The 24,992-nt window shown below is 42.0% G+C and overlaps 1 protein-coding gene across 1 annotated transcript in view; it reads left to right on the top strand.

Annotated features, from left to right (window-relative positions):
* The window catches only part of DOCK3 (dedicator of cytokinesis 3), a 167,170-nt gene that overhangs the window by 128,034 nt on the left and 14,144 nt on the right, over window positions 1-24,992 (top strand). Inside the window, exons 48-51 of the mRNA XM_070736728.1 lie at window positions 212-333; window positions 7,479-7,614; window positions 8,686-8,767; window positions 14,395-14,544. Of these exons, the coding sequence (XP_070592829.1) occupies window positions 212-333; window positions 7,479-7,614; window positions 8,686-8,767; window positions 14,395-14,544 (490 nt within the window). The remainder of the gene's footprint in view (window positions 1-211; window positions 334-7,478; window positions 7,615-8,685; window positions 8,768-14,394; window positions 14,545-24,992) is intronic.

The following is a 24,992-nucleotide window of genomic DNA, read 5'->3' as shown; positions in this document are numbered from 1 at the left end:
ATCCCACCAGCGCAAAAACGGGCACTTTGGCTGGCAAAAGGGGTGAATTTTGGGCTTGCACACATTAATTGCTTTTCCATTGATTCCTATGGGAAACATTGTTTCGTCTTACAAACTTTTCACCTTAAGAACCTCGTCCCGGAACCAATTAAGTTTGTAAGACAAGGTATCACTGTATTCTGCCTTATCCGGTATTTAATGTCCTCTACAGGAATTACCCACTCTTGAAAAATTGAGTCCAGCCTGCTCAGGAACAAGTACACCACGGAGCAATATGCTTGTATCACACAGTCCAATGAGTCCAGAGAGCATCAAAGTAATTCATCGTCACAGGTATTATTTTATACACTTTCTATATTAGAAGAGTCTTTCTGTACCTGTCTTTTCAAATAACATATGAAATTGAATAATTAATATATCTGCTACTTGTAACTAAAAAGTCTCATAAACAAGACTTTTTGAAGTATTCAGAGCTATAAACTTGAAATTTGCCACGCATGTTCCTCTTGCCTTCTAGGTGTTCACTAAGTAAGGATTTTTCAAAATGACTATTGGAGCATGAATATTCTCCATTGCTTCTGGAAGGAGAGTCCAACATGGGTGATTAACCAATCCTATTGGTAGAGACTGAGTTAATTTAAATAATTAACAGTCACCGCCCCCTTAGCAGCCCCCAGGAGCTCAGTTTTAAAAACTCAGTCCCTGAGTAGAGACTGTTAAGTTTTCACTGAGTAGTAGAAAGTAGTAGAAAGTTGATTATTAAATGCTATTTACCTTTGTAATGTTTCTTTTCTTGTCTTTTCTGCAGGTAAAGAGAAGAACATCAGGAAGGTGTCTCTGCCCTCCGCGGGCACCGCCCCCACCGATTTCTCCTCGGGGGGCCCTTCCCTCAGAGGGTACTGCCCCGATCGAGGAGCAACACAGCCTGGGGTCCCTGGCCTCCGAGGCCAAACCCGGCTGCGAGCTGAAGGTGGGGGGGGGGTCTGCCCCCCCCCACTGGGAAGCTCGAGGAACGGCATTCCTGAAGAGAATTGCCGGCTTGGCTGCTTGCCAGCGCCTCTCAGCTGTTTGGCGGCCGATTTGATTGCTGCTGCCGCCGCAGCCGTTTCTCGTCAATTTGCGGCTCTTTTAAGCTCCAGCAAAGAGCAAAGAGAGGCAGACCATGGCATTGTTTGTTCTTCCCGGGGAGTCTCCCACTTCACAGATGGGAAGGTGCGAGCGCTAAAGGGGATTGCCTCACCGTGCTGCCATTTTGGGGAGCCTTTTACCATGCTCTCCATAACTGTCAAGGCGGGAAAGTTCCTCTCCGCCCAGATGATGGGCGCGAAGAACGGTTGGGCTAATCTGCACATGCGCAAGCCCTTGAAGGCCACAGTCGCCATTTTCTCTTGCTGTGAGATTGAGTGCTTTGCTTCTATAAAGCTCTGAGTGTCGTTTGAGTATTTGTAAGTACTATGGAGGATCATATCCCTGAGAAGGTGACCTCTCCTCCTAATGCCCCTAAGGACAAAGTCAAGTCCAAGCCTAGGGATAAAGCCAAGGCCTCCCAAGTCTGTTCATCCTCCCTCAAGGAGGCAGAGAGGCGTATCAAGGCCCTGGAGGAAAAGCTGGAGGCATCCCTCCACATTCCGGTGATGCCTGCGATGCCTTCACATTTGCCCTTGGCCAGAGACTATCCAATGTCTCAACCTGTCATGAGGCCTGCAGAGACATATTCGGAAAGAGACTGGTCCCCAGACAGGCACTTTGTCACCATGGCCCAGGTTCTGCCTTCTCCTGGCCATAGTGGGACTAGGCCAGGCTCTGCAAGTCATTCTTTAAGGAGCACGCAGGGCCCATCAGCTACCTTTACACCCACAGCGGCTGGGTTGCGAGCACAGCCTGAAACCTGGCACCAGATGTCTCCTGCCTTGCAAGAAATGATCACAAACGCTTATTCTCAAGGGATGGCGGCGGGGGTGAATCAAGTTAGCCAACATCCTCGCCCAGTTCCATCCAGAAATCTCTGGTCTGCACCGCCCCCCTCGGGTCTGGGGTCTTGGGCTGATAAAGCGTCCCCTTTAGATGACATTGAGAAGGACTATGAACTCTCAGATGATGAGACACCTCCTGAACAATCGGTAGCGGCTGGTTTGTTCAAAGCATCAGTTTTTAGGGTTTTGCTTCACAAAGCCAAACAAGCGGTAGACTTGCCTGGCCCTACAAAGCCAACAGAAACTACTGATGGGGCTAAACCGTCTACTGTCTTATTTAAAGAGCCTCAACCCGAGTCAGACCACATACCTTCCTCAGAGATTTTCCAACAGAGCATTAAACGTCCCTGGCAGCACCCAGCAGCGGCACAAGGCCCCTCTGCAGTGGAGAGGAAATTTTACACCTTTGATGAGGAGGTGGAGAAGTTGTTGGAATTTCCTCCAATTGATCAGCCAGTGATACAGTTGATTTCTAAAGCCTTGGTGCCTTCGGAGACAGGCGACAGCCTAAAGCCGGAGGACAGGAAAGCAGAGGTTCTGTTGCGTAAGACTCATCAGATGGCTGGCTGGGGATTTAGAGCGGCGGCTGCCGCATCCTTCTTCAACAGGGCATCAATTGTTTGGCTGCAGGAAATGCAATCCCGCCTTGGGCCAGAGGACGGTCGCTTGCGCCATGACCTAGGGAAGTTACTGGTGGCAGCTGAGTTTTTGGCCGATGCCACCCTCCATGCAGCCAAGTTCTCGGCGAGGAGCATGGCAACTACCCTTTCCTCCAGACGCCTCCTGTGGTTGAGGAACTGGCCAGCTGATCTGAAATCAAAATGGAATCTGGCCTCCTCGCCCTTTCAGGGAGACAAACTCTTTGGGGAAGCATTAGAGCCAGTCCTCATTGAGGACAAGGACAAGAGGAAGTCCCTCCCCAGAGCCTATAGATGCCAGGATCGTCGAACCACTCCCTATCCTCTCCGGCAGCCCTTTCGGTGGGACTCCTCGCCCACTGCAGGTCAGACTACCAGACCTTTTCCTCAGAATCAATATAATCAGACCAGGTTTAGAAGTGACCGAGTGCCCTTCCAGGATCGGCAGAGGGGTTACCAGCAAACGAGGTGTCCCTTTCGAGGCAACCAGAGGGGCTTCAAACTTACTAAATGACTCCAATCTTCAGCCCATAGGAGGCAAGCTTCAATATTTCCAGGCCTCCTGACAGACAATGTCCTCCGACAAATGGGCGCTAGCCACTATATCCCAGGGCTTACGTTTGGAGTTCCTCCAGCCCCCACCAAACCACTTTGGGCAGTGTCCAATTCTTCGGGACCCACAGAAAAGAACACAGCTTCAACGGGAGATCGCTCATCTCTTAGAGATTCGAGCAATAGAAAAAGTGCCCTGTTACGCAGAAGGTACAGGATTCTATTCGAGAGTATTCCTCGTATCAAAGTCATCAGGAGGTGTCAGGATGATCCTCAATCTGAAGCATTTAAGTACCTTCATAAAATACAGAAGGTTTCGGATGCATTCCCTCCAAACCATTCTGCAATCCATCCGACAGCACGATCTCCTGACATCAATAGACTTAAAAGAAGCCTATTTACATGTGCCAATTATACCAGCACACCGGAGGTTCCTCCGATTCTACCTGAATGGGTCCCACTATCAATACTGGGCTATGCCGTTCGGGCTGTCTTCGGCCCCCCGAACATTTACAAAACTGCTAGACATCTTGACAGCCCACATCAGATCTCGTGCCATCCGACTGCTGGCATACCTGGACGATATCATCATCTTGTCCAGGTCCCTGTCCCGAGCACTAAAAGATCTAGCATTCACAAGACAGACTCTAGAGTCTCACGGATTCACTATCAACGAAGAGAAGAGTCACCTTCTTTCTACGACCAGATTGCTGCACCTGGGGTCGATCATCGATACATCCACAGGTACCGTGACATTGTCCCCAGAGAGAATAACAAACATTCCACAGTTAATAGCTCATCTGCGACTCCAACAGCGGGTACCTCTAGCCTTGCTTTCCAAGGTATTGGGGACTGTAGTATCGACTATAGGCATTGTGCCTTGGGCCCGTCACCATATCAGGGTCCTCCAATGGTTCCTTCTCCCATCTCAGAAGGTCAGGATGAGTCATTCGCAAAGGAAAGTACGGATTCTGTCAGAAGTCAGGGAATCATTAAAGTGGTGTGCTTCCCCAGCCCTTCTCCAGGGCTCACTCTTTTGCAACCGGGACCGCCTGATCCTCACGACGGATGCGAGCCTGTCCGGCTGGGGGGCTCACATGGGCCTTCACATGGCCCAGGGACTCTGGTCTCGGAGGACTTGATTCCCGTCAACATCAACTACCTAGAACTGAAGGCAGTCTTCCTTGCCCTTCAAGCCTTTTCACAGTGGGTTCAGGGCAGGCATGTGCTCGTATTAACCGACAATGTTGCGACCAGGGCCCACCTGAACCATCAAGGGGGCACGAGGTTGCTCCGCCTGATGGTCGAGTCCACAGCCCTTTTCAACTGGGCCGAGACCCACTTGGCTTCGCTGTCGGCAGAACACGTTGCTGGGACCAGCAACATACAGGCGAACTGGTTAAGCAGGTCCACTTTGGATCCCTCAGAGTGGAGGCTGGATCCAGGATTATTCCAACAGATTGTTCATCGATTCGGTACTCCATTGGTGGATCTCTTTGCAACACAGGTCAACACTCAACTAGTAAGGTTCTATTCTCGTTTCCCAACACCGAAGGCAGAGGGGGTCAATGCTCTCTTGTCACCATGGCCCCTAGGCCTATTATATGCCTTTCCCCCGACATGTCTTATACAGAGGGTGCTGGACAAGGTAATTCAGGAGCGAGCAGAAGTGGTCATAGTGGCACCGTACTGGCCACGACGCCCATGGTTCGCCGATCTCGTAGCCTTATCAGTGTCTCCCCCCTGGAGGATTCCAGGGCAGGACATTTCTCTCAGTCAGGGGTCCATTCATCACCCGAGCCCCCAGTGGTTCCAGCTAGCCGTATGGCATGTGAGCGGAATAGACTGAGGCAACAACATCTACCAGATGCGGTCATCACCACAATGCAGGCAGCTCGGCGTCCATCAACAGTAAGGATTTATCAAGCAACGTGGGCAGCCTTTTGCAAATTTTGTTTCGGCCTTCAATGTGATCCAAAGGAGGCTTCCATAATTTCGGTATTGGAGTTTCTCCAGACGGGGATCGAGCGGGGCTTGGCCCCTAACACCTTGAAGAGGCAAATAGCTGCTCTTTCCACCATAATTCATTTGCCGGAATCTCGCTCCTTGGCTCAACACCCGTGGGTGAGGGACTTCATCAAGGGTGCTATTAACACACATTCCCCTCCAATAAGGAGATTTCCAACGTGGGATCTTTCCCTAGTGCTCCGTGCACTTACAGGACCTCCCTTCGAGCCAATGAGGGCAATCCCGATTAGGCTCCTCTCTATTAAGACATTGTTCTTAGTTGCTATAACATCAGCACGCCGAGTCTCTGAACTATCAGCTCTATCCATTAGACAGGACTTGTGTGTATTTCATCCGGATAGAGTGGTGCTGAGGTTGGATCCTTCATTCATACCAAAGGTAAATTCGGGGTTTCACCGGAAACAAGAACTCGTTCTCCCGGATTTCTGTACTCATGGCCAGCACCCTTCTGAGCTCAGGTGGCACAAGATCGATGTGAGGAGAGCCTTGAAGCTCTACATTAAAAGGACAGCTTCGTTCCGGAAGACTGAGAGGTTGTTTGTGTCTTTTGCCCAGAGCAAGATAGGTCTAGGGGTGTCCTCACAATCCCTCAGTCGTTGGATTAGGGATTGTATTGAGGAGGCTTATAAAGCAAGATCTCAATCGCCTCCGGCTGGAGTGATGGCTCATTCAACCAGGAGTGCAGCTACATCGGCAGCCTAGTCGACACAAGCACTGATAGAAGATATTTGCCGGGCAGCGACTTGGTCTTCTTCCTCCACTTTTAACCGCCACTACAAACTGGATTTTTGGATTATTCAAAGCTATAAACTTGAAATTTGCCATGCATGTTCCTCTTGCCTTCTAGGTGTTCACTAAGTAAGGATTTTTCAAAATGACTATTGGAGCATGAATATTTCTTATATTATTATTATTAACAAGCTCTGATGCTAATGAGTTCTACTCCTCCCTCCCCACCTGAAATCTGATCCAAATGCAAAATACAAGCAGAGAAGTTTCAGTTTTGCTTTTGCTTTCATAGCAGCAAGCAGCTTTACTACAGAATAGTTGAGCTAAGCCCCACTAGCCAGATGAATACTGATGGATGATTGGCAGAGACAGATTTCCCCCCCTTATTTTCCTCCTCAGTTCAGATGAATCTGTTTCTTCTACTGTAACACTAGTTAAAGGGAAAAGAGGCAAAAAGTTCAGGAAAAGATTTATAGATGTGATTAGGAAAACATAAGTAAGGATAGCTGCCTGTTTCTCCCATGGCCAGTTCTATGTGGCATGCTCCAGAGTCAGTTCACCTGGCAGCCTGGTCATCCTCCAGCTATAGAGTAAAACCAGAAATGTTGTTTACAGGGAGGTCCTGACCAATTCATCTGAGGGACAAATTGAAAGTCTATGCTATGCAAATATGTCTTCATCTGTAGCAGAAACTTAGTTTACCATCTCTAACAAAATAGCACAGTCCCTTTTTTAAACTACTCATTAATTTTAAAGCTTTAAGTGTCAATTTATCAAGCCCCATTACATGGTTTTGTAACGAAGCACAGGTATCAGTTAGTTTCCTATAAGATTGTTTTTGCTGTCCGAAAGTTCATTATTTGTTTATGTAGTATCAGTATATCTCCACCCCGTGTCAGTTCAGTGAAGCATTGGTGCCTGGAGGCCGAATGGCTGTGGGTATTGCCTTTGAAATACTATATCAACTGTCCATCCTAGGTTCTGGGAGCTGGGGGGGGGAGAGAAATTTTCCCCCCTCCAGAATGGATTCGCAATTTGGGTGCTAAGATTAGACCAACATTTGACAGCTGTAATAAATTACAGTCAGCAGTCATAAATTAATGGTTGCTGCCAGATGAATTTGAATTACAAAAGCAACCAGTATGAAATAAATAATATTTTTGAGAGGAAGTTGAAAGAGGGTTAGATGGAGTTGATGAGAACTTGGAAGAGAGAGATTATTAGTTTAAAAAAAAGAAAAGACAATATCTGGATATAATTATATTTATATTTCCATTCTTTACATATATTAGACCTTTCTTCACCTTCTACTGTATATTCCAAAAGAGAGTAGTATGATGAATTTATTTATATTGCTAAGTTTTAACTATTTGCAATTGGGAACAATGTAGATTTTTTAAAAAATTGCTTATGTTTCCCTTGCAGAAATTTTAAAAAATGCTTGTCTCTACATGTTATATACAGACATTTGAAGTTCATCATGTTTCAGTATGAAATTTTCTTCATTAAACAAGCTTAAGAAAATATTTGCTAATAGCTGCTTTGTATATTTTTCTAGCCCATTGAATATGCTGGGTACAGTCCGACACTCGTCATCTTCCCTTTCTTCCCATACATCAAGTGAAACAGGAAATATGGTTGTGTTAACCGACAGTTCTGTTGGAGAAAATGCAGAGGATGTGTATCACATGCAGGTATCATGGAAATATATTAGAAACACATTGCAAGCAATATGTATAATACCTGATTATTTTACAGAAAAGTATATACACTGTGTTTGTAGAAGTAAGTTACTACTATAGCATAATAGGTAACTGACTGAGCTACAAACTGAGCAGTCTCAGTTTGTCTATGCCATGAACTTGCGTATGAGACTCTAGGCAAAATATCTTTCTTTGGGGCCACTATTCTCCAAGGCATCTAAGGGTTTCATGGTTTCAGACTTGATGTCAAAGACATTACAATACATTATTTGTCCATTGTGAGAGTCTTCAAGGGTTTCTGCACTTGCTGAGGTAAAATGAATATTCCAGAGCTACCAAAAGCTTTGTCGCTGTACCTTTTGCCTTTTTATTTCTTCTCTAGACTCATAGATAGATAAATTTCTTATACAGTAGTACCTCTAGATACGAGCTGCTCTACATGCGAGTATTTCCAGATACGAGCTAGGAGGTGAGAGACATTTCTGTTCTACTCCCGAGCTGAAATTCAGGATATGAGCCAAGCGTCCACTAGGTGGCGCAAGAATCCTTGCTTTTGATTAGAATCCTTGCTTTTGGTTATCTCGGAGGGGAAAAAAGTTATTTGTTCCAGAATACGAGTTGCCTCGAGATACAAGCTCCCTTATGGAACGAATTATGCTCGTATCTAGGGGTACTACTGTACTATGTTACCCTGTTTGAAGATTTGTACATTTCATGCTGGCCCAAATAGTGGTAGTCTATATGCCCGAATGTACAAATAATAATTTGAAGTATAACGTTAAAATAATGTAGGTTTGTTTTACATTGTATGGAAAGTGCTAATGAGTATATTTTGGCTATGGATTGCATTAATTATCAATTAAGAAAAAAGTGCCATGAAGCAAATTGTGAGCCACCCAAGATTATGACAAATAAGAAGGGTGGCAGTCTAAGTATTTTAAATAAATCAATAATCTATTTTCCCCAAGTCCTTCATCTTGTTAATATTGTCATATATATCATGGGTTCCTTAATAATAAATATTTGAACTTAATTATCAGTGTTGCTTTTCTTTATTTCCAGGCCAGTCCTTCCACCTCAAGCCTGAGCTCTACCCATTCCGCGCCATCACAAATGATCAACTCTGCACCTGCTAGTGCAAGAGGTATGAATGAGGCATTTAAGATAAAGTAATGCAAATTCCTATAGAGATAATGGTTTTATTTATTTATCTTTCTATTTATTTATTCTTTTATTGATTGATTTATTAAATTCATATAGCAGCTCATCTCACAGAAAGTGACTGTAACTGCAGTACCATATTCTTCCCAGCTTTCCTGCCTACCCTATATGGACACTATAGAATATTTTGGTGTTCTGCTCTTAGAACAGCAAGAGGACATCCAGGATGTCTTACCTTTTCGACATCAGATCACTGTTTTGCCTCTAGAAATTGTGGGTACATTTTTAAGAAGATATTGGACAACCATTTATGTGAAATGGTTTCTTGCTTTAGCAGGGGGGTTTATTTATTTATTTATTTTTATTTATTTATTAGATTTGTATGCCGCCCCGCTCCGTAGACTCGGGGCAGCTAACAACAGTAATAAACAACATATAACAAATCTAATATTTAAAATAACTAAAAACCCTTATTAAATACCAAACATACACACAAATATACCATGCATAAATTGTATAGGCCTGGGGGGAATGAATATCTCAATTCCCCCATGCCTGACGACAGAGGTGGGTTTTGAGGAGCTTATGAAAGGCAAGGAGGATGGGGGCAATTCTGATCTCTGGGGGGAGCTGATTCCAGAGGGTCGGGGCCGCCACAGAGAAGACTCTTCCCCTGGGTCCCGCCAAATGACATTGTTTAGTCAACGGGACCCGGAGAAGGCCAATTCTGTGGGACCTAACTGGTCGCTGGGATTCGTGCGGCAGAAGGCGGTCCCGCAGATATTCTGGTCTGATGCCATGAAGGGCTTTATAGGTCATAACCAACACTTTGAATTGTGACTGGAAACTGATCAGCAACCAATGCAGACTGCAGAGTGTTGGTGTGACATGGGCATACCTAGGGAAGCCCATGATTGCTCTCGCAGCTGCATTCTGCACGATCTGAAGTTTCCAAACACTCTTCAAAGATAGCCCCATGTAGAGAGCATTACAGTAGTCGAGTCTCGAGGTGATGAGGGCATGAGTGACTGTGAGCAGTGACTCCCGGTCCAAATAGGGCCGCAACTGGTGCACCACAGCTGAAAGATGTTTCTCTAATGTGAGCTGTGGATCCAGGAGGACGCCCAAGTTGCGGACCTTTTCTGAGGGGGTCAATGATCCCCCCCCCGGGTGATGGACAGACAGATGGAATTGTCCCTGGGAGGCAAAATCCACAGCCACTCCGTCTTATCAGGGTTGAGTTTGAGTCTGTTGACACCCATCCAGACCCCAACAGCCTCCAGGCACCGGCATATCACATCCACTGCTTCGTTGACTGGACATGGAATGGAGATGTACAACTGGGTATCATCCGCATACTGATTATACCTCACCCCATGCCCTTGGATGATCTCGCCCAACGGGTTCATGTAGATATTAAATAGCAAGGGGGAGAGGACCGACCCCTGAGGCACCCCACAAGGGAGAGACCTAGAGGTCGACCTCTGACCCCCCACTAACACCGACTGCGACCGACCGGAGAGCTAGTAGGAAAACCACTGAAGAACAGTGCCTCCCACTCCCAACCCCTCCAGCCGGCACAGAAGGATACCATGGTCGATGGTATTGAAAGCTGCTGAGAGGTCAAGAAGCACCAGGACAGAGGATAAACCCCTGTCCTGGGCCTGCCAGAGATCATCCATCAACGCGACCAAAGCAGTTTCCGTGCTGTAGCCGGGCCTGAAACCTGACTGCTGAGGGCCTAGATAATTGGCTTCTTCCAAGGACTGCTGGAGCTGGAGCACCACCACCTTCTCAACAACCTTCCCCATAAAGGGAAGGTTGGAGACTGGCCGATAGTTGTTAAGAATGGCTGGGTCCAGAAAGGACCCCCTCCCCAAAGAAGCTTTGACAATCTCCTGGACCCAGCTCCGTGTCACCTCACCGCTGGCCGAAACCAGCCAGGAGGGACACGGATCCAGTAAACAGGTGGTGGAACTCACAGCTCCAATGGCCTTGTCCACTTCATCAGGTGTCACCAGATCAAACTCTTCCCAGACAGATGGACAAGTACGGGCCCCAGTCACCTCGACTGACTCGTTGTCAGTCAACTCTGTTATCCAATCGGAGTCGAGGTCCGCCCGGATCCGAGTGATTTTATCAGCGAAAAACATGTTAAAATCCTCTGCACTACTCTGTAAGGGCTCCCCAACTCCCCCCTGGTTAAGAAGGGAGCATGTCACCCTAAACAGAGCGGCCGGGCAGGATTCCGCTGATGTAATCAAGGCGGCATGATACGCGCATCTTGCCGCCTTGAGTGCCACTTTGTAAGTCTTAATATGAGCTCTTACAAGTGTTCGATTGGATTCGGACTTACTCTTCCTCCATCGGGTTGGACTAGAAGACCTCCAAAGTCACTTCCAACCCTGTTATTCTATTATTCTGAAGTATAGAAATAAAATTGAGAATATGTCTGAGATAATCCCAGACTGATTGGGCTATCTTAATTAACCTTAAAGTTTAATTCTACTCAAATGAAAGAAATTAAAGAGGAAATTGTGAGATATAAAATCTCTTTTCATTATTGTGTTGAGGATAAACCTTCAAAGCAGAGAGAGAGAGAGAGAGAGGAAGGAAGGAAGGAAGGAAGGAAGGAAGGAAGGAAGAGGATCTCTTCATTAACTGATATACTTGGAAGAAAAAATTGCATAAATATGCATTGTAGAAAAAGAGATTACAGATAATTCTTGATTTACAACAAGTCAGTTTGTTAAGTGAGTTTTGCCCCATTTTACGACCTTTTTTGCCATAGTTGTTAAGTGAATCATGTGGTCATTAAGTGAATCTGGCTTCCCCCATTGTCTTTGTTGGAAGCTGGCTGGGAAAGTTACAAATGCTAATCACATGACCTTGGGACAGCTTGGGACATCATAAAGGCATGCCAGTTGTCAAGTGTCCAAATTATGATAATATGATTATGGAGATGTTGCAATGGTTATAAAAATGGTAAGCAGTCATAAGTCACTTTTTTCACTGCGATTGATACATTGAACAGTCACGAAAGAAATGGTTGTGAGTTAAGGATTACTTGTAGTTGATATAGAAACACAGTAAACAAACAAAAATCTTATTCTGCAAATGCTCGTAATTTGGGTTCCCAACCTAGTACCTCATAGTACTAACATGCCCAATGTGATCTCTCTTGGCACTCAACATGCTTTGTATTTTACCTGACTTATAGTGAAAATAATCCTTAATATAAAATATTAGATGTAATGTTACAAAGTGAAATGCTAGCCTCAAAATCATCTTTATTTTCCAGCGTTTCCAGGACCGTTATGCTTACTTCAAATATAAATATTCGTACATCTGGAGGTTTTAGCTGAGGGTTTTCTTTGGAAATGTTCACAAAAAAGAGAGCAAAATATGTGTATGAGTGATAGGGAGCATCCTGTGAGAGATGTTATTGGAGTAGCCTGTAGATTTCTGATAAAATGCTACTTTGTAGTTAGTTAGATCTCCTGTGGTAGCAGTTTTCAGAAGTCCCAGAAACTATTTTACAAGACTATCCACAGCAGGGGTCCCCCTGTTGCAGCCTGGAACTGGGCCATGGCCCATTTGAAACTAGGCCACACAAGTGGTGAGCGAGCATGCATGTGTGCACAGCTCTGCTTGTGTGAGCAGCAGACAAGTGTGCAAAGCTCAGTTTGTAAGAGCTGCACACATTCCCCCACCATTTATGCAAAACTGTACCCTGCCACTGCTGCCTCTGCTGGTCTGCAAAGACTGTGGATCTACATGATCTCAAAATTATAAATGTTTCCACCACTCCTAAAAAGTTTATTGTCCCGGTCTACAGTACAGTGGTCCCTCGATTTTCACAGGTTCGAACTTCGCGAAACCACGGTTATACCACGGTTTTTCAAAAATATTATTTAAAAAATACTTTGCGGTTTTTCCCCCTATACCACAGTTTTTCCCGCCTGATGACATCATACGTCATCGCCAAACTTTCGTCCGCCTTTAATATATATTTTTTTCATAAACTTTAATAAATAAACATGGTGAGTAATAATCTCAATGGTTGCTAAGGGAATGAGAAATTGCAGTTTAGGGGTTTAAAGTGTTAAGGGAATGCTTGTGATACTGTCCATAGCCAAAAATAGTGTATTTACTTCCGCATCTCTACTTCACGGAAATTCAACTTTCGCGGGCGGTCTCGGAACGCATCCCCCGCAAAAATCGAGGGAACACTGTATACCCCTTCTGATCATTTACCATTAAGTAAATTCACATGGATTTCTTGCACTGAAATAATATTATTTGGGGATATATATTCTTCTTGGGCCACATATGTCATCAGATGTTGGCGATCATGTTGGCAATCCTATTTTTGTCAGCAGCTGCATGGAAAAGTGCTGCTGAGTTTTGTCCAGACCAGTCCCTTAGGTTTTGAAGCCATGATATTCTTCTTCTGCTTGGACCTCATTTACCTTCAATCTTTCCCTGGAGGATTAAGTGAAGTATGTCATATTTTGGGGGCTGTCGCATCACATGTCGAAAATATTCTAACTTTTGCTTTTTAATGGCTTTGATGATTTCCCTTTGCTTTCCCAGGTGGCTTATCACTTTCTCATTTGTGATTTTGTCAATCCAGCTTACATGTATCAGACATCTATAAATCCACATTTCAAATGCTTCTAGTTTCTTCAAGTGGTTTTCTGTCAGAGACCAACTCTCTACTTCATAGAGCAGAATAGAAAAGATGTAACATCTGACATCAGAACATTTTATTTTTCCACTTTTTAAAACAGTAATTGCTTTTTATTTTCCAGAGGAACTTTTTTGACAAACAATTAAAAATAATTTTGTTTTCTTTTCATCATGTACCAGATATAACAATTGGACTGAATATTACATATAAATGAATGGGAAAGTATTTAACATTAGTATGTAAGAGGATATAATAATAATGAGAATAAATAAATATGTGACTGCATTATTTCAGGATCATACTTGTAAACTAATTGTATCAGTGTAGATATATGCATTTTGCGGAACAATATTATAACTGCTGGTAACATTGACATACTGGATGTGTGTTTGCTACATGTCTCAAAAAGTTTTCCTACTACTTTGACTCTACAAAGACCAGACAATTGTTTAATGGAGAGCTAATAAATAAATCAGCATTTCCCTCAAAACGTTTTAAAAAGCAAACAAAATAACACTTTTTATTTCTTTAGCTTCAGATAGAAATGTTTATATATTTCAATATATGTTTATGACATATACTGAAAAGTTATCATTTATTTTTAAACAGTGTCCCCAGAGTACTGATAAAGAGATTTTAAAAAATAATAATACTGAGAAATTTGATCCTTCATAATACTAATTAATAATGTATTTTTCTGACACTACCATGGAGAATGATATTGTTTAGCAAACCATATTGATCATGGTGTGAAAATAGCAAGGATCTCGTTCATTCATTTGTGCTTTTTAATTTTAATGATTTTATATGTCAAATAAGCACTGGCATTAAAGCAAGGTACAGTCCATGTTTCAAATGCCTAGCTTTGTCAATCTATCTCAATTCTTTTATATTTATTTATATTCTTTTTAATTTAGTGCTGAAGGGTGCTGGATTGACAACTCTGGAGGCTGAAGCCCTCTATTTATCCACAGAACAGATACAGCCTGGGCGGCAGCAGTGCAAGCTTTCCCACACTGCCCCCACCAATGTGCCTCATCTCTGTCCTGGAGGGACCACCTCTAGAGGTGAGAAGAGAGATTAGTCTCCATGGCTCTTTCAGTCCTTGGCCGTTCTGTTAAGATCAGTAGTTTGCGGTAGCATAAGCCCTTCAGTCAGAAAACGTACCACATTTATCAACAGTTTTCATTATATCTATTCAGTGTTGGTAAATTCCACCATGATTTCAGAAATTGTTACTGAGCCTTGACCTATTGACTAGAGACATCAAGAATCACTTTGGTCTAAATGATATGTCAGTCACTTACACTTTTCCAACAATGTCTTAATTTTCAGCAAAATATTGAGTACTTTGATTGGCTGTTTTATAAGGCAACATGACTTGAAATTATTAAAAGAAAACTTTTCTTCCTGACATATTATTTCATGAAGTAAATATTACGAAGTAAATAAATAAAAATAATATGTCAAGCTGTTTCATTTGCAGTTTACAAAAAACTCAAAAATACTATTGAAAAAAACTGAAAATGCTGGAATATTTTACATTCATACCACTGAAATAGAAAGTTTCTTGTATTTTCTATAGTTATATTTTGTTCTTAAAACAGGATGCATAAAGCAACTTTAAGAAGCTTTACTTCACATTGATTTATCTGCATTCTAAAGTATATCTCAAAATGCTATTTATTAACAGTCTAAGAAGAATCCAGAGCATGATACTATGGTCTTTCGAGACTAAAGGATGCCAATGCAAGAAGTCATATGATCTTTCCCCCCACAAATGCTAGTTATGAATTTCTGATCTAGTACATACCCTTCTTTCAGAATTGAACTTAGAGCACAGATAAAACTTTCATAAGGATTCAACAAGCACTAGTTACTCTTGGAAGACAATACTGAGATAAAATTTCTAGCATATATCTGTGATTAGTAACTAATATCAATCATATTAAATAAACATTTGTATATTTATTTCATAAATCTAAATACAAAAAACTGAAATGCTTACTCCTTCACATGCTACATAATAAGGTGTCCATATTTATTGTTAATAAGATCATAGCTGTACTAATGGTTGTATTTATTCTATAAATTTAATGAACTCTGAAAAAGACACCAGTATCCCTCTATACGGATTTGTTCTGTGGACCAATGTTAGAGAAGCAATAATTACCATGGCCTCATATTTTGGGAATCAGATTTCATCTGAAGTTACAATAGGAACATTCCATGCAAAAAAGATATTCTGTTTGAAAGCAATCTTTAAACGTAGTTAATTTATTTTGAAGATGGCTTCCTGCTGTATTTACAGTGGGAGCCATTTGGTAATTCTTGCTATTTTATTCAGACTTTTCCTTCCTCTGCCTAAGCAGCAAATCAAGCTTACAAATAATTATATAAGTACAGTAATCAGAATTGTATAGTAGAAAATTAATATCAGACTTGCATTTAAAAAAGACCTTTAAGAAATTTAGTAAATATGAATTGATCAATATATGTTTTGGAGACCTCACCTACAAAAAGATATTGACAAAATTGAACGGGTCCAAAGACGGGCTACAAGAATGGTGGAAGGTCTTAAGCATAAAACGTATCAGGAAAGGCTTAATGAACTCAATCTGTATAGTCTGGAGGGCAGAAGGAAAAGGGGGGACATGATTGAAACATTTAAATATATTAAATGGTTAAATAAGGTCCAGGAGGGAAGTGTTTTTAATAGGAAAGTGAACACAAGGATAAGGGGACAAGGGGACACAATCTGAAGTTAGTTGGGGGAAAGATCAAAAGCAACATGAGAAAGTATTATTTTACTGAAAGAGTAGTAGATCCTTGGAACAAACTTCCAGCAGACGTGGTAGATAAATCCACAGTAACTGAATTTAAACATGCCTGGAATAAACATATATCCATCCTAAGATAAAATACAGAAAATAGTATAAGGGCAGACTAGATGGACCATGAGGTCTTTTTCTGCCGTCAGACTTCTATGTTTCTATGTTTCTAAGTTATTTAGCAATAAGCTATACCAGAAGTACAAAATGAGAGATAATGAATTGTGAGATTGTGAGTTCACAGTAAAAATGTATGCAAAAAATTATCTTTATGTTAGCTATACAGAGACTTACTTAAGTCTTGTAAGTCTTAAGTTTTATGTTCATCTACAAAATGGAACAGATGCTTTAGAACAAATGTGTTTCTACATATTTTTAAAATACAAGTTCTCTTTTGTCTTTTATTACCACACCAAACCAAGACAAGTCTTTAGCTGCAGTTTTATGTAAGATTCCTCAGCAAGGTTCATGGAAAACTAGATAAGACCAAAATCTTCTCTTGGTCTTCTGCCTTCCACTGTTCTCTTAAATGATAACAACAATAGCTTAAGTTAGAAGCAATTGCTCAAGCAATTTTGATATAAGTGTTTTCTCCTCCTAGAGGAATAAACAAATGTTGACTGGGTATTATTAAGATATTAACATCTCTACTAGCAAACTAAATTGCCTTGATAAAAGTGTATGTTGTTAAGTGAGTATGTTAGCATAGCAATGAATTACAAGTGTATGTATCTCTTTGCTTAAATATTCCATTCCTACTTTTTTACTTAGATATGCGAAAGAGACTAAGTATACTGGGCAGCATTCTGTCTCCCTAATTCTACTTCTGGCTCTTCCTTAAAACGAATCTTAAACAACCAGTGCTGTTTAGATCTATTTTTGATTGCCATACATTATTCCACTATAACTTCCAAACCTTTATTCTTCTCATGTGCTTTTTTCAAGACTACATTTTCTTTGGCAGCTTAACAGCAATCTCTCTCTTCTCCAGTGAAAATATTTTTCCTATGAGACAGCTATAAATAAATTGCTTCTTCATTGCTTATTTGACCCCTATGACAATCATTAAGTGTTGTACCACATGATTCTTGACAAATGTATATTTTATTTTATGTACGTTGAGAGCATATGCACCAAGACAAATTCCTTGTGTGTCCAATCACACTTGGCCAATAAAATTCTATTCTATTCTATTCTTATGTATGACTATCAGCTAACAAAAACAAAATATCTCTGTGACTAATTCTTCATGATGCATGAACTGAGAGATACCTTTGGAAAAAATGCTGTGATTATAGTTCACTCTTAACTTTTTTTACATATAACTATGATAAGGAGGAATAGATTAATTATCCCTTAGTTTACATTTCTGAATCCATATGGACAATGTGACAGAACTGGTTGAAATAAAATACTAGCTTTTGGATCAGATCTACTTAGACACTTTTTATTATATAAGATGCCCATCTATGTCTTTAGGAAGTAGCTATGAAACTTTGTGTTTTGGACTATTTATTTTAGGGAATGAGAGAGTTGTGCCCCAATATGACACCATGCATTGATGTATTACTCTTTTTCTGTAAAAGTAAGCAAGACATTTTTACAATATGTCCTTATACAAGTTACTATGTTAAAATCATACCTTAATGATTACAGAAATAAAATGGAGATTGTTTCTATCATTGTAAGGCCTTAAAATATTTAACTTTCATTGTGGCAAATGTAGTATGTTTTGAAATGTGAATGGGAATGAATGATTTTAAATGTTAGTAGAGTTTTAAAGTTTTTCTAGTAAAATTAATTGGAGTTTTAGATTTGTACATTATATATTGTTTTCTATGTTGTGAGCCGCCCTGAGTTCTCGGAGAAGGGCAGCATACAAATCCAATAAATAAATAAATAAATAAATAAATAATAGTAAAATGAACAATTAAAAATTAATTTAATAAGGAACTTTCCCCTAGATTCTAAGTATAGGCTATGCTAAAAAAAGGAGTTGAAAGTCTCTCTTTTTCTCTTTAAGTGAGGTTTCTCTCTTTCTTAATCATGAAGTGATCATGAAGACATTATAGAATTCTTCTCTAGTTGATGAAAACTGCATCTTTTTCTTATATTCTAATTTACTTTAATAGCTCACTTACAATTTTAAGGAAGGAAATAGCTTAGCATATCAAACGTTGTGGAGCTATGATCTTCCAAAATGATAAATGTATGTGACATATAACCTGAATACCATAAAAGTAATGATTTTATTTTTGTTAGGATTGATTGAAAAGATGTATGCAGTGGTACCTCGTTTTATGAACTTAATTGGTTCCCTGACCAGATTCATAAGTAGAAAAGTTCGTAAGATGAAACAATGTTTTCCATAGGAATTAATGTAAAAGCGAATAATGTGTGCAAGGCCAAAACTCACCCCTTTTGCTTTATGACCGCTGGCATTCTGATCATTGTTCTGGGGCAGGTAGAGGAGGGGAGGGGGAACACAGCAGAGGCTGGTCGGAGGGAGCCTTGTGGGTGATTAACACATGCGGGAAGCTGCCTGGCGACTTGTCAGCTGGCGGGGCTTCCACCCTCCTTGAAAGTGCTTTCGGCGGTGGCAGCAAAGGGAAATCCGGAGCTTCTGCCACAGACAAGGCTCCCTGGCTCTCACTCTGGTGAGGATGTGTGTGTCCCTGTATGCCGGTAGAGAACTGGGGGAGGCTCTTTTCCTTCCCCTTTGCTCACGGGGATTGAGCCACCGAGCTTCGGTCCTCAGCGAAGCGCAGGCAATGGAGATGCGGTTTAGGGTGAGGTCAGTCTGTCAACTAAAGAAGAGCAAAACTAGAGCGCTGCGGGCTCTGAGGATGGCGGGGGGGCATGTTTCTTTCATCTGGTTTGGGGATGTGCGATTGTTTAGTTCCTTGAAAACTTTGCGAGGAAGTTGAGATACAAGCTCTCACAGCCTCCTCACTTTCTCTCCCCCCATTTCTTTAAGGCTCCCTCCCTTTCTCACAAGGGACGGCAAGGGGTGGTCATCTCTCCTACCCTCCTCTCCGCTCTGCTACGTAAATTTTCCCTGCAGTTGATCCAAGCGCTGGCAGGGAAGATACGAACTGAAATGTGAGTCAGGTGTCCTGGAAACCTAACAAAAATGGTGTCGGTGGAATAATAATTGAGAGTGGGGTGTCCTGGAAGTTGAGATACAGGCTCTCACAGCCTCCTCATTTTCTCCCCCCCCCCCATTTCTTTAAGACTCCCTCCCTCTCTTGCAAGGGACGGCACGGGTGGCTGTCTCTCCTACCCTCCTCTCGGCTCCACTACGTAAATTTTCTCTGCAGTTGATCCAAGCCTGCATCTCAACTTCCAGGAAACCTACTCGCAATTATTACTCCACCCGCCCCCTTTCCCTGTCTCTCCAAGCACTCTGCTAGCCTTGCTTTATCCACCTGCGGCTGCGGAGAGCTCCTGGGACATGCCGATTTCTAGCAGATGGGATGGGCGAAGGGGGCAGACCCCGCCTGGCTCCATTTCCCTTTTGATCATCAGAGGTATAAATTTAAAAGTGCTTGTTTTGGCCGCTGCTCGCAACAGCATCAGCCAGGAGAGAAGCGAGGGTTTGTAAGACAAAAATAGTTTGTGAGCACAGGCAAAAAAATCTTGAACGCCTGGTTCATATCTCAAAACATTCATTTGAAGAGGCGTTCATAAGACGAGGTACCACTGTATTTTTTCTCTTGTCAGCAAAGTCATCCAATCATGTTGCTGTGCATATTGCAAATAGGGAGGGTATTTAACGCAGCAGCTGATCCAGTGAAATCAAACACTTTAAATTGATTGTATCTGAATTGGTTGAATTACATATTATTTCTACTAAAGTTGTTTGAGGATTATTTTGATTTGCAGAATTGTGCATAGGCTGTAATAATGGCAGTTCCTGTCTTTCCAGATTTGCAAATAGAAGGCACATTGTAATACAGTTTTGTAATCTTTAAAGATTTAAGTATAGTCTCTCTCTCTCTCTCTCTCTCTCTCTCTCACACACACACACACACACATACACACACACGCACACCTACGTCTGTATGTAATGATTACTGGTATATGTATATTAAATGCAATGGATGACCACGTTTTGTGTATGTAACTGTCACTGAGGGACTATTAATGCCATCCTTTAGTAGAGGCATTTCACATTCTCATAGTTGTTTATTCTTTTTCAAATTCCATAGATCAGATTCATCTATATTTTTGGCCATCAGCTATAATTCATTTTCAATATATGTAGTGCATACCATTCCAAGTTTTAATGCAATATGAATGTATTATGTATTCATGCAATCCTATGTTCAAGATTATAAATGGATAAATTGTTAATAATCCCTAACAAACTCCAATGGCACAGCAATTAAGAGTAATTATTATATTTTATTGTGAGAGTGTGGGATATCTCAAAATGACAGGGTATGCAAAACCTTTTTTTTTAAATGACATGTTTGTTTATTTATTTATATGTTTGAACCACCCACCTCATCAGTTTTGTGCTCTTATTCTTCTTTTAGATGCTAGTCCTGTAGCATTAACAAAATTACCCAGTTGCCAATTTTATTGTACAGCAAATCGATTATTAATTATAGATTATTTTTATTTTCTATTCAACATTGTTACCAAATGCAATTGTTGTAAAGATCAGATGTTCTTTTTGTACTAAATATTGGCATTAATTGATGAGAACACTGCTTCCTGGCTAATTTAGGTATTGCAATAGAGGAATTATGCAATTGGCAGAGTCAATTGATTGAAAAATGCCTCTTATATAATTGTTCATGGGTATCTGATTCCTATGTGCATACCATTGCTCTTTTGCACTGACCTAAATACCTGAAATAGGTATTATATAGAGATGCATGTATTTATGGAATAACACCTGAATACCTGAAATAAGTATTTTATAGATGTATGTATTTATGGAGCATCCATCTAGTAGTTTTTTACATAATATATATCTGACCTATCCACTAACATAGCAAAAAAACTTAGATATTCTATTTACTGTTAAATTAACCGTGTTATTTTTTTAAAAATCAATACTTTTGTTTTCCTTAATAAGAGCATATATCTAAATCTTGTCCAAATGATTCGGATTTACGAAGTTTTGTTACTTACAATATTACTTTCTACATGTTCTTCTATCTTGGAAATGGTCCTCTTTTTTGATTCAGTAATTTCTGAACAGTAAAAATTATCAAAATAGGCATAAAGATAACATATTGTTTTATCAACAAGAATAAAATGGGGGGGAAAACGCTACAGAAAAAAAATCCAACACTAACAATAATAATTGCAAGAAAAAAACAAATTGTAAAATGTGTACAAAAAATCAAACAAATTTAACATCACACAGACAAAATCCATCCCTACTGGTTTCTGGGGGGAAAAGGTAAAACTAATAAATTCTCCTCCCTTTTACATAATGAGTTTACAAATAGTTACGAATTTTCTGTTTAACAAGAATATTATATTAAATAAACAAATATTCTAGGTGAGAGGATCCCCACTAATCACCAATTCCGATATCAAAAGTAGCACAACTACATTTTGCAGATTAGGTCAAGGCAGTAACTCTCTTAGAGCCAGGTGTTTTCTCAAATTTATGATATATACTTATATTTGCATTTGGGAAACTATGAGAAATATATGATAAAGAGGAGAATCTGTGACATTCAGTGTGCCATTATACAATTTTTGATGTTCCAGAAAGTTCAGTAATTTCAGTATTTTATTCATATACGCATCAACATTATCTTTGATGTGCATATGAGTAAGAGGAACAAAATATTTTTAGTTAAGGTGAGTGATTGAGGATTTGTGTCATTATACCGTTTGTGTCATATATGTGCTTTGTGAATTAAGTATTTGTTGCATATATTGTACATGAGAAAAACTGCAACTTTCCCCTATATTACTCATTAATTTATTACTATAATCTACATGCTATGTTTCTGCTGATGTGAAAACTAGGTCGCTTTAAACAGGTCCATTGGAAGTGCTCCAACATTCATAGTTCTAGAAAATTTATCTAATGACAGCCCTTATAGCAAATGTTCAGTTCATTTTCTTTATCCTTGTTAGTATAAACCTAAGCATAAATTAGAGACAATATAAATATCTTTAAAATTCCAGAAAATTTAACCATAACTTATTTGGGAGATTGGGGAACAATGTAACCATTTTGCCAAATGAACCGTTGAAACTTACCTGAACGGTCTTCTCGCTGCACTGCGAAGAGAGTCCAACGTGGGTATTACTTAAGCCTTACTGGCAGGGACTGAGTTAAAAATTAGCATAATTATTATGTCCCGCCCACCACTGCCCCCTTCCAGTCAGTGATGAAAACGAAGGAATAGTAAGGAACAAACTTTATTAACAACTAATAACCTTCAAGAAAATGCGCACCTGGGCCAAAAAGGCCGGGCGGGTTTGGACTCTCTTCGCAGTGCAGCGAGAAGACCGTTCAGGTAAGTTTCAACGGTTCTTCTCCACTGCACTGCTCAGAGAGTCCAACGTGGGATATACCCAAGCCACACTTTAGGGAGGGATAGGCTGGACCAGGGGTGCTGGAACACAAACTCCCTGTAGCACTCTTCTGCCAAAGGCTGCCTCCGTCGAAGCGAAAGAGTCCAAACGGTAATGTCTGATAAAGGTTGTAGGGGCAGCCCAGGTTGCTGCCCTGCAAATGTCCTCAATCGGTGCCTGCGTAGTCCAAGCAGCTGTGGTAGCCGTGCTTCTGGTAGAGTGAGCTGTAATCCTACCCGGCAATGGTGTAGCCATGGTACGATATGCTTCAATGATGCAAGTCCTGATCCATCTACTAATGGTCTTGGCTGATATTTTTCCTCCCATCGAGGATGGAAGAAAGGACACGAAGAGGGCCTCTGACCGTCTAAAGGTGCTGGTGCGTCGGATATAAATCTTGACCGCTCTTCGCACGTCCACCTTATGCCACCGCAGCTCCGATGGGTGAGAACCATGGGTGCAGAAATATGGCAAAACGATGTCCTGAGCCCTATGAAACCTGGTGTTAACTTTGGTAAGGAAACAGGGGTCCAACCACAGCGTCACTCTATCTGTATGAAAAACATATAGGTCCGGCCGAACCGATAGTGCTGCTAGCTCCGAGACCCTACGAGCCGAAGTGATGGCAACTAAAAAGGCCACTTTTATCGAAAGAAAGCGAAATGACACCTCCCTTAACGGTTCAAAGGGGGGTCCCGTCAATGCCCTTAGAACCAATGGTAAGTCCCAGGATGGAAAGTGGTGTACGACTGGAGGGGACAGATTTGCTGCCCCTCGGAGGAAGTCCTTCACCCAGGGGTGATGAGAGATTGGGCAAAATGGGTCTGGCCTAAGAATTGTTGCTATGGCCGCAACCTGTCTGCGGAGGGTGTTGGGTGCCAGCCCTTTATCCAGTCCTCTTTGGAGGAATTCCAGAAGATGATGAGGGGGAGATTCCTTGGGTCCTGCAAAAGGTGCAGTATGCTGCCCAGGTAGCCTGGTAGATACGCGTCGTTGACGGTCGCTGTGCTGCTTGAATCGTATTAATGACGGTCTCTGGGACCTGCTTCTCCCTCATGCGGTTCCCCTCAATCTCCACACGGCAAGCTTCCACCACTGGGGGTCTGGATGCACTATCGAGCCCTGTGTCAGAGCCAGCTGTTGAAGTGGAATTCTCCACGGTGGAAGGATTGACAGCCCCATCAGGTCGGCAAACCAGGGGCGTCTGGGCCAGAATGGGGCTATGAGAAGGACCTCCGCTTCCTTGGAAATGATCTTGGCGATCACCCTGGGCAACAGGCAGACTGGGGGGAAGGCGTACAGAAGCCCCTTGGGCCATGGTGATAACAGTGCGTTGACCTGTTCGGCCTCCGTGTCGGGAATCGAGCAAAGAATCTGGGCAACTGGTGGTTGTGGCGTGTGGCAAATAGATCCACCACTGGCACGCCATACCTTTGAACAATCAGTTGGAATACCTCCGGGTTCAGTGTCCATTCCCCTGGATCGATTGTTGTGCGACTCAACCAGTCCGCTTGGGTATTCTCCACCCCCGAGATGTGCTCTGCTCGAATCGATGCTAGATGTCGTTCTTCCCATGACATTAACTTGTGGGCCTCCTGCATTAGGAGACCTGAGCGTGTGCCTCCTTGGTCGTTCACATGCGCTCTTGTCACCATGTTGTCCGTTAATATCAGGACGTGTTGGCCTTCTACCATCTCCATGAACGACTGCAGCGCTTTGAACACCGCTCGTAACTCCAACCTCTTGATATTGGAGTCCATCAGGTCTGCTGGGGACCATCTGCCCTAGGCCACCTGTCCCCTTGAATGTGCCCCCCAGCTGAAGAGGCTGGCGTCGGTGGTGATCGTTACTTCCTGGTGAGACAAGAAGGGAGAGCCCTTGGCTACGGCCTGTGAGGTCCACCACGGGAGGGAGCGGCGAACTGTCATGGTCAGGTGCACTTGTCTTTTTGAATTGCTGAGACGAGCCTTTTGGAAGGGGAGGAGGAACCATTGAAGAGGGCGAGCATGTAAGCGGGCCCACGGAACGATATTGATACATGAAATGAACATCCCTAGCAGTTGTGACAGTTGTGCTAGGGAAGTTCTGTTGCGACGGGAGATGGAGTGAACCAGTGCTATTATCCTCTG

The sequence above is a fragment of the Erythrolamprus reginae genome, chromosome 2, assembly GCF_031021105.1.
Source record: "Erythrolamprus reginae isolate rEryReg1 chromosome 2, rEryReg1.hap1, whole genome shotgun sequence".
Classification (NCBI taxonomy): domain Eukaryota; kingdom Metazoa; phylum Chordata; class Lepidosauria; order Squamata; family Dipsadidae; genus Erythrolamprus; species Erythrolamprus reginae.
Note: the sequence above shows the minus strand (reverse complement) of the source record. Positions and strands in the feature narration are given on the sequence as shown.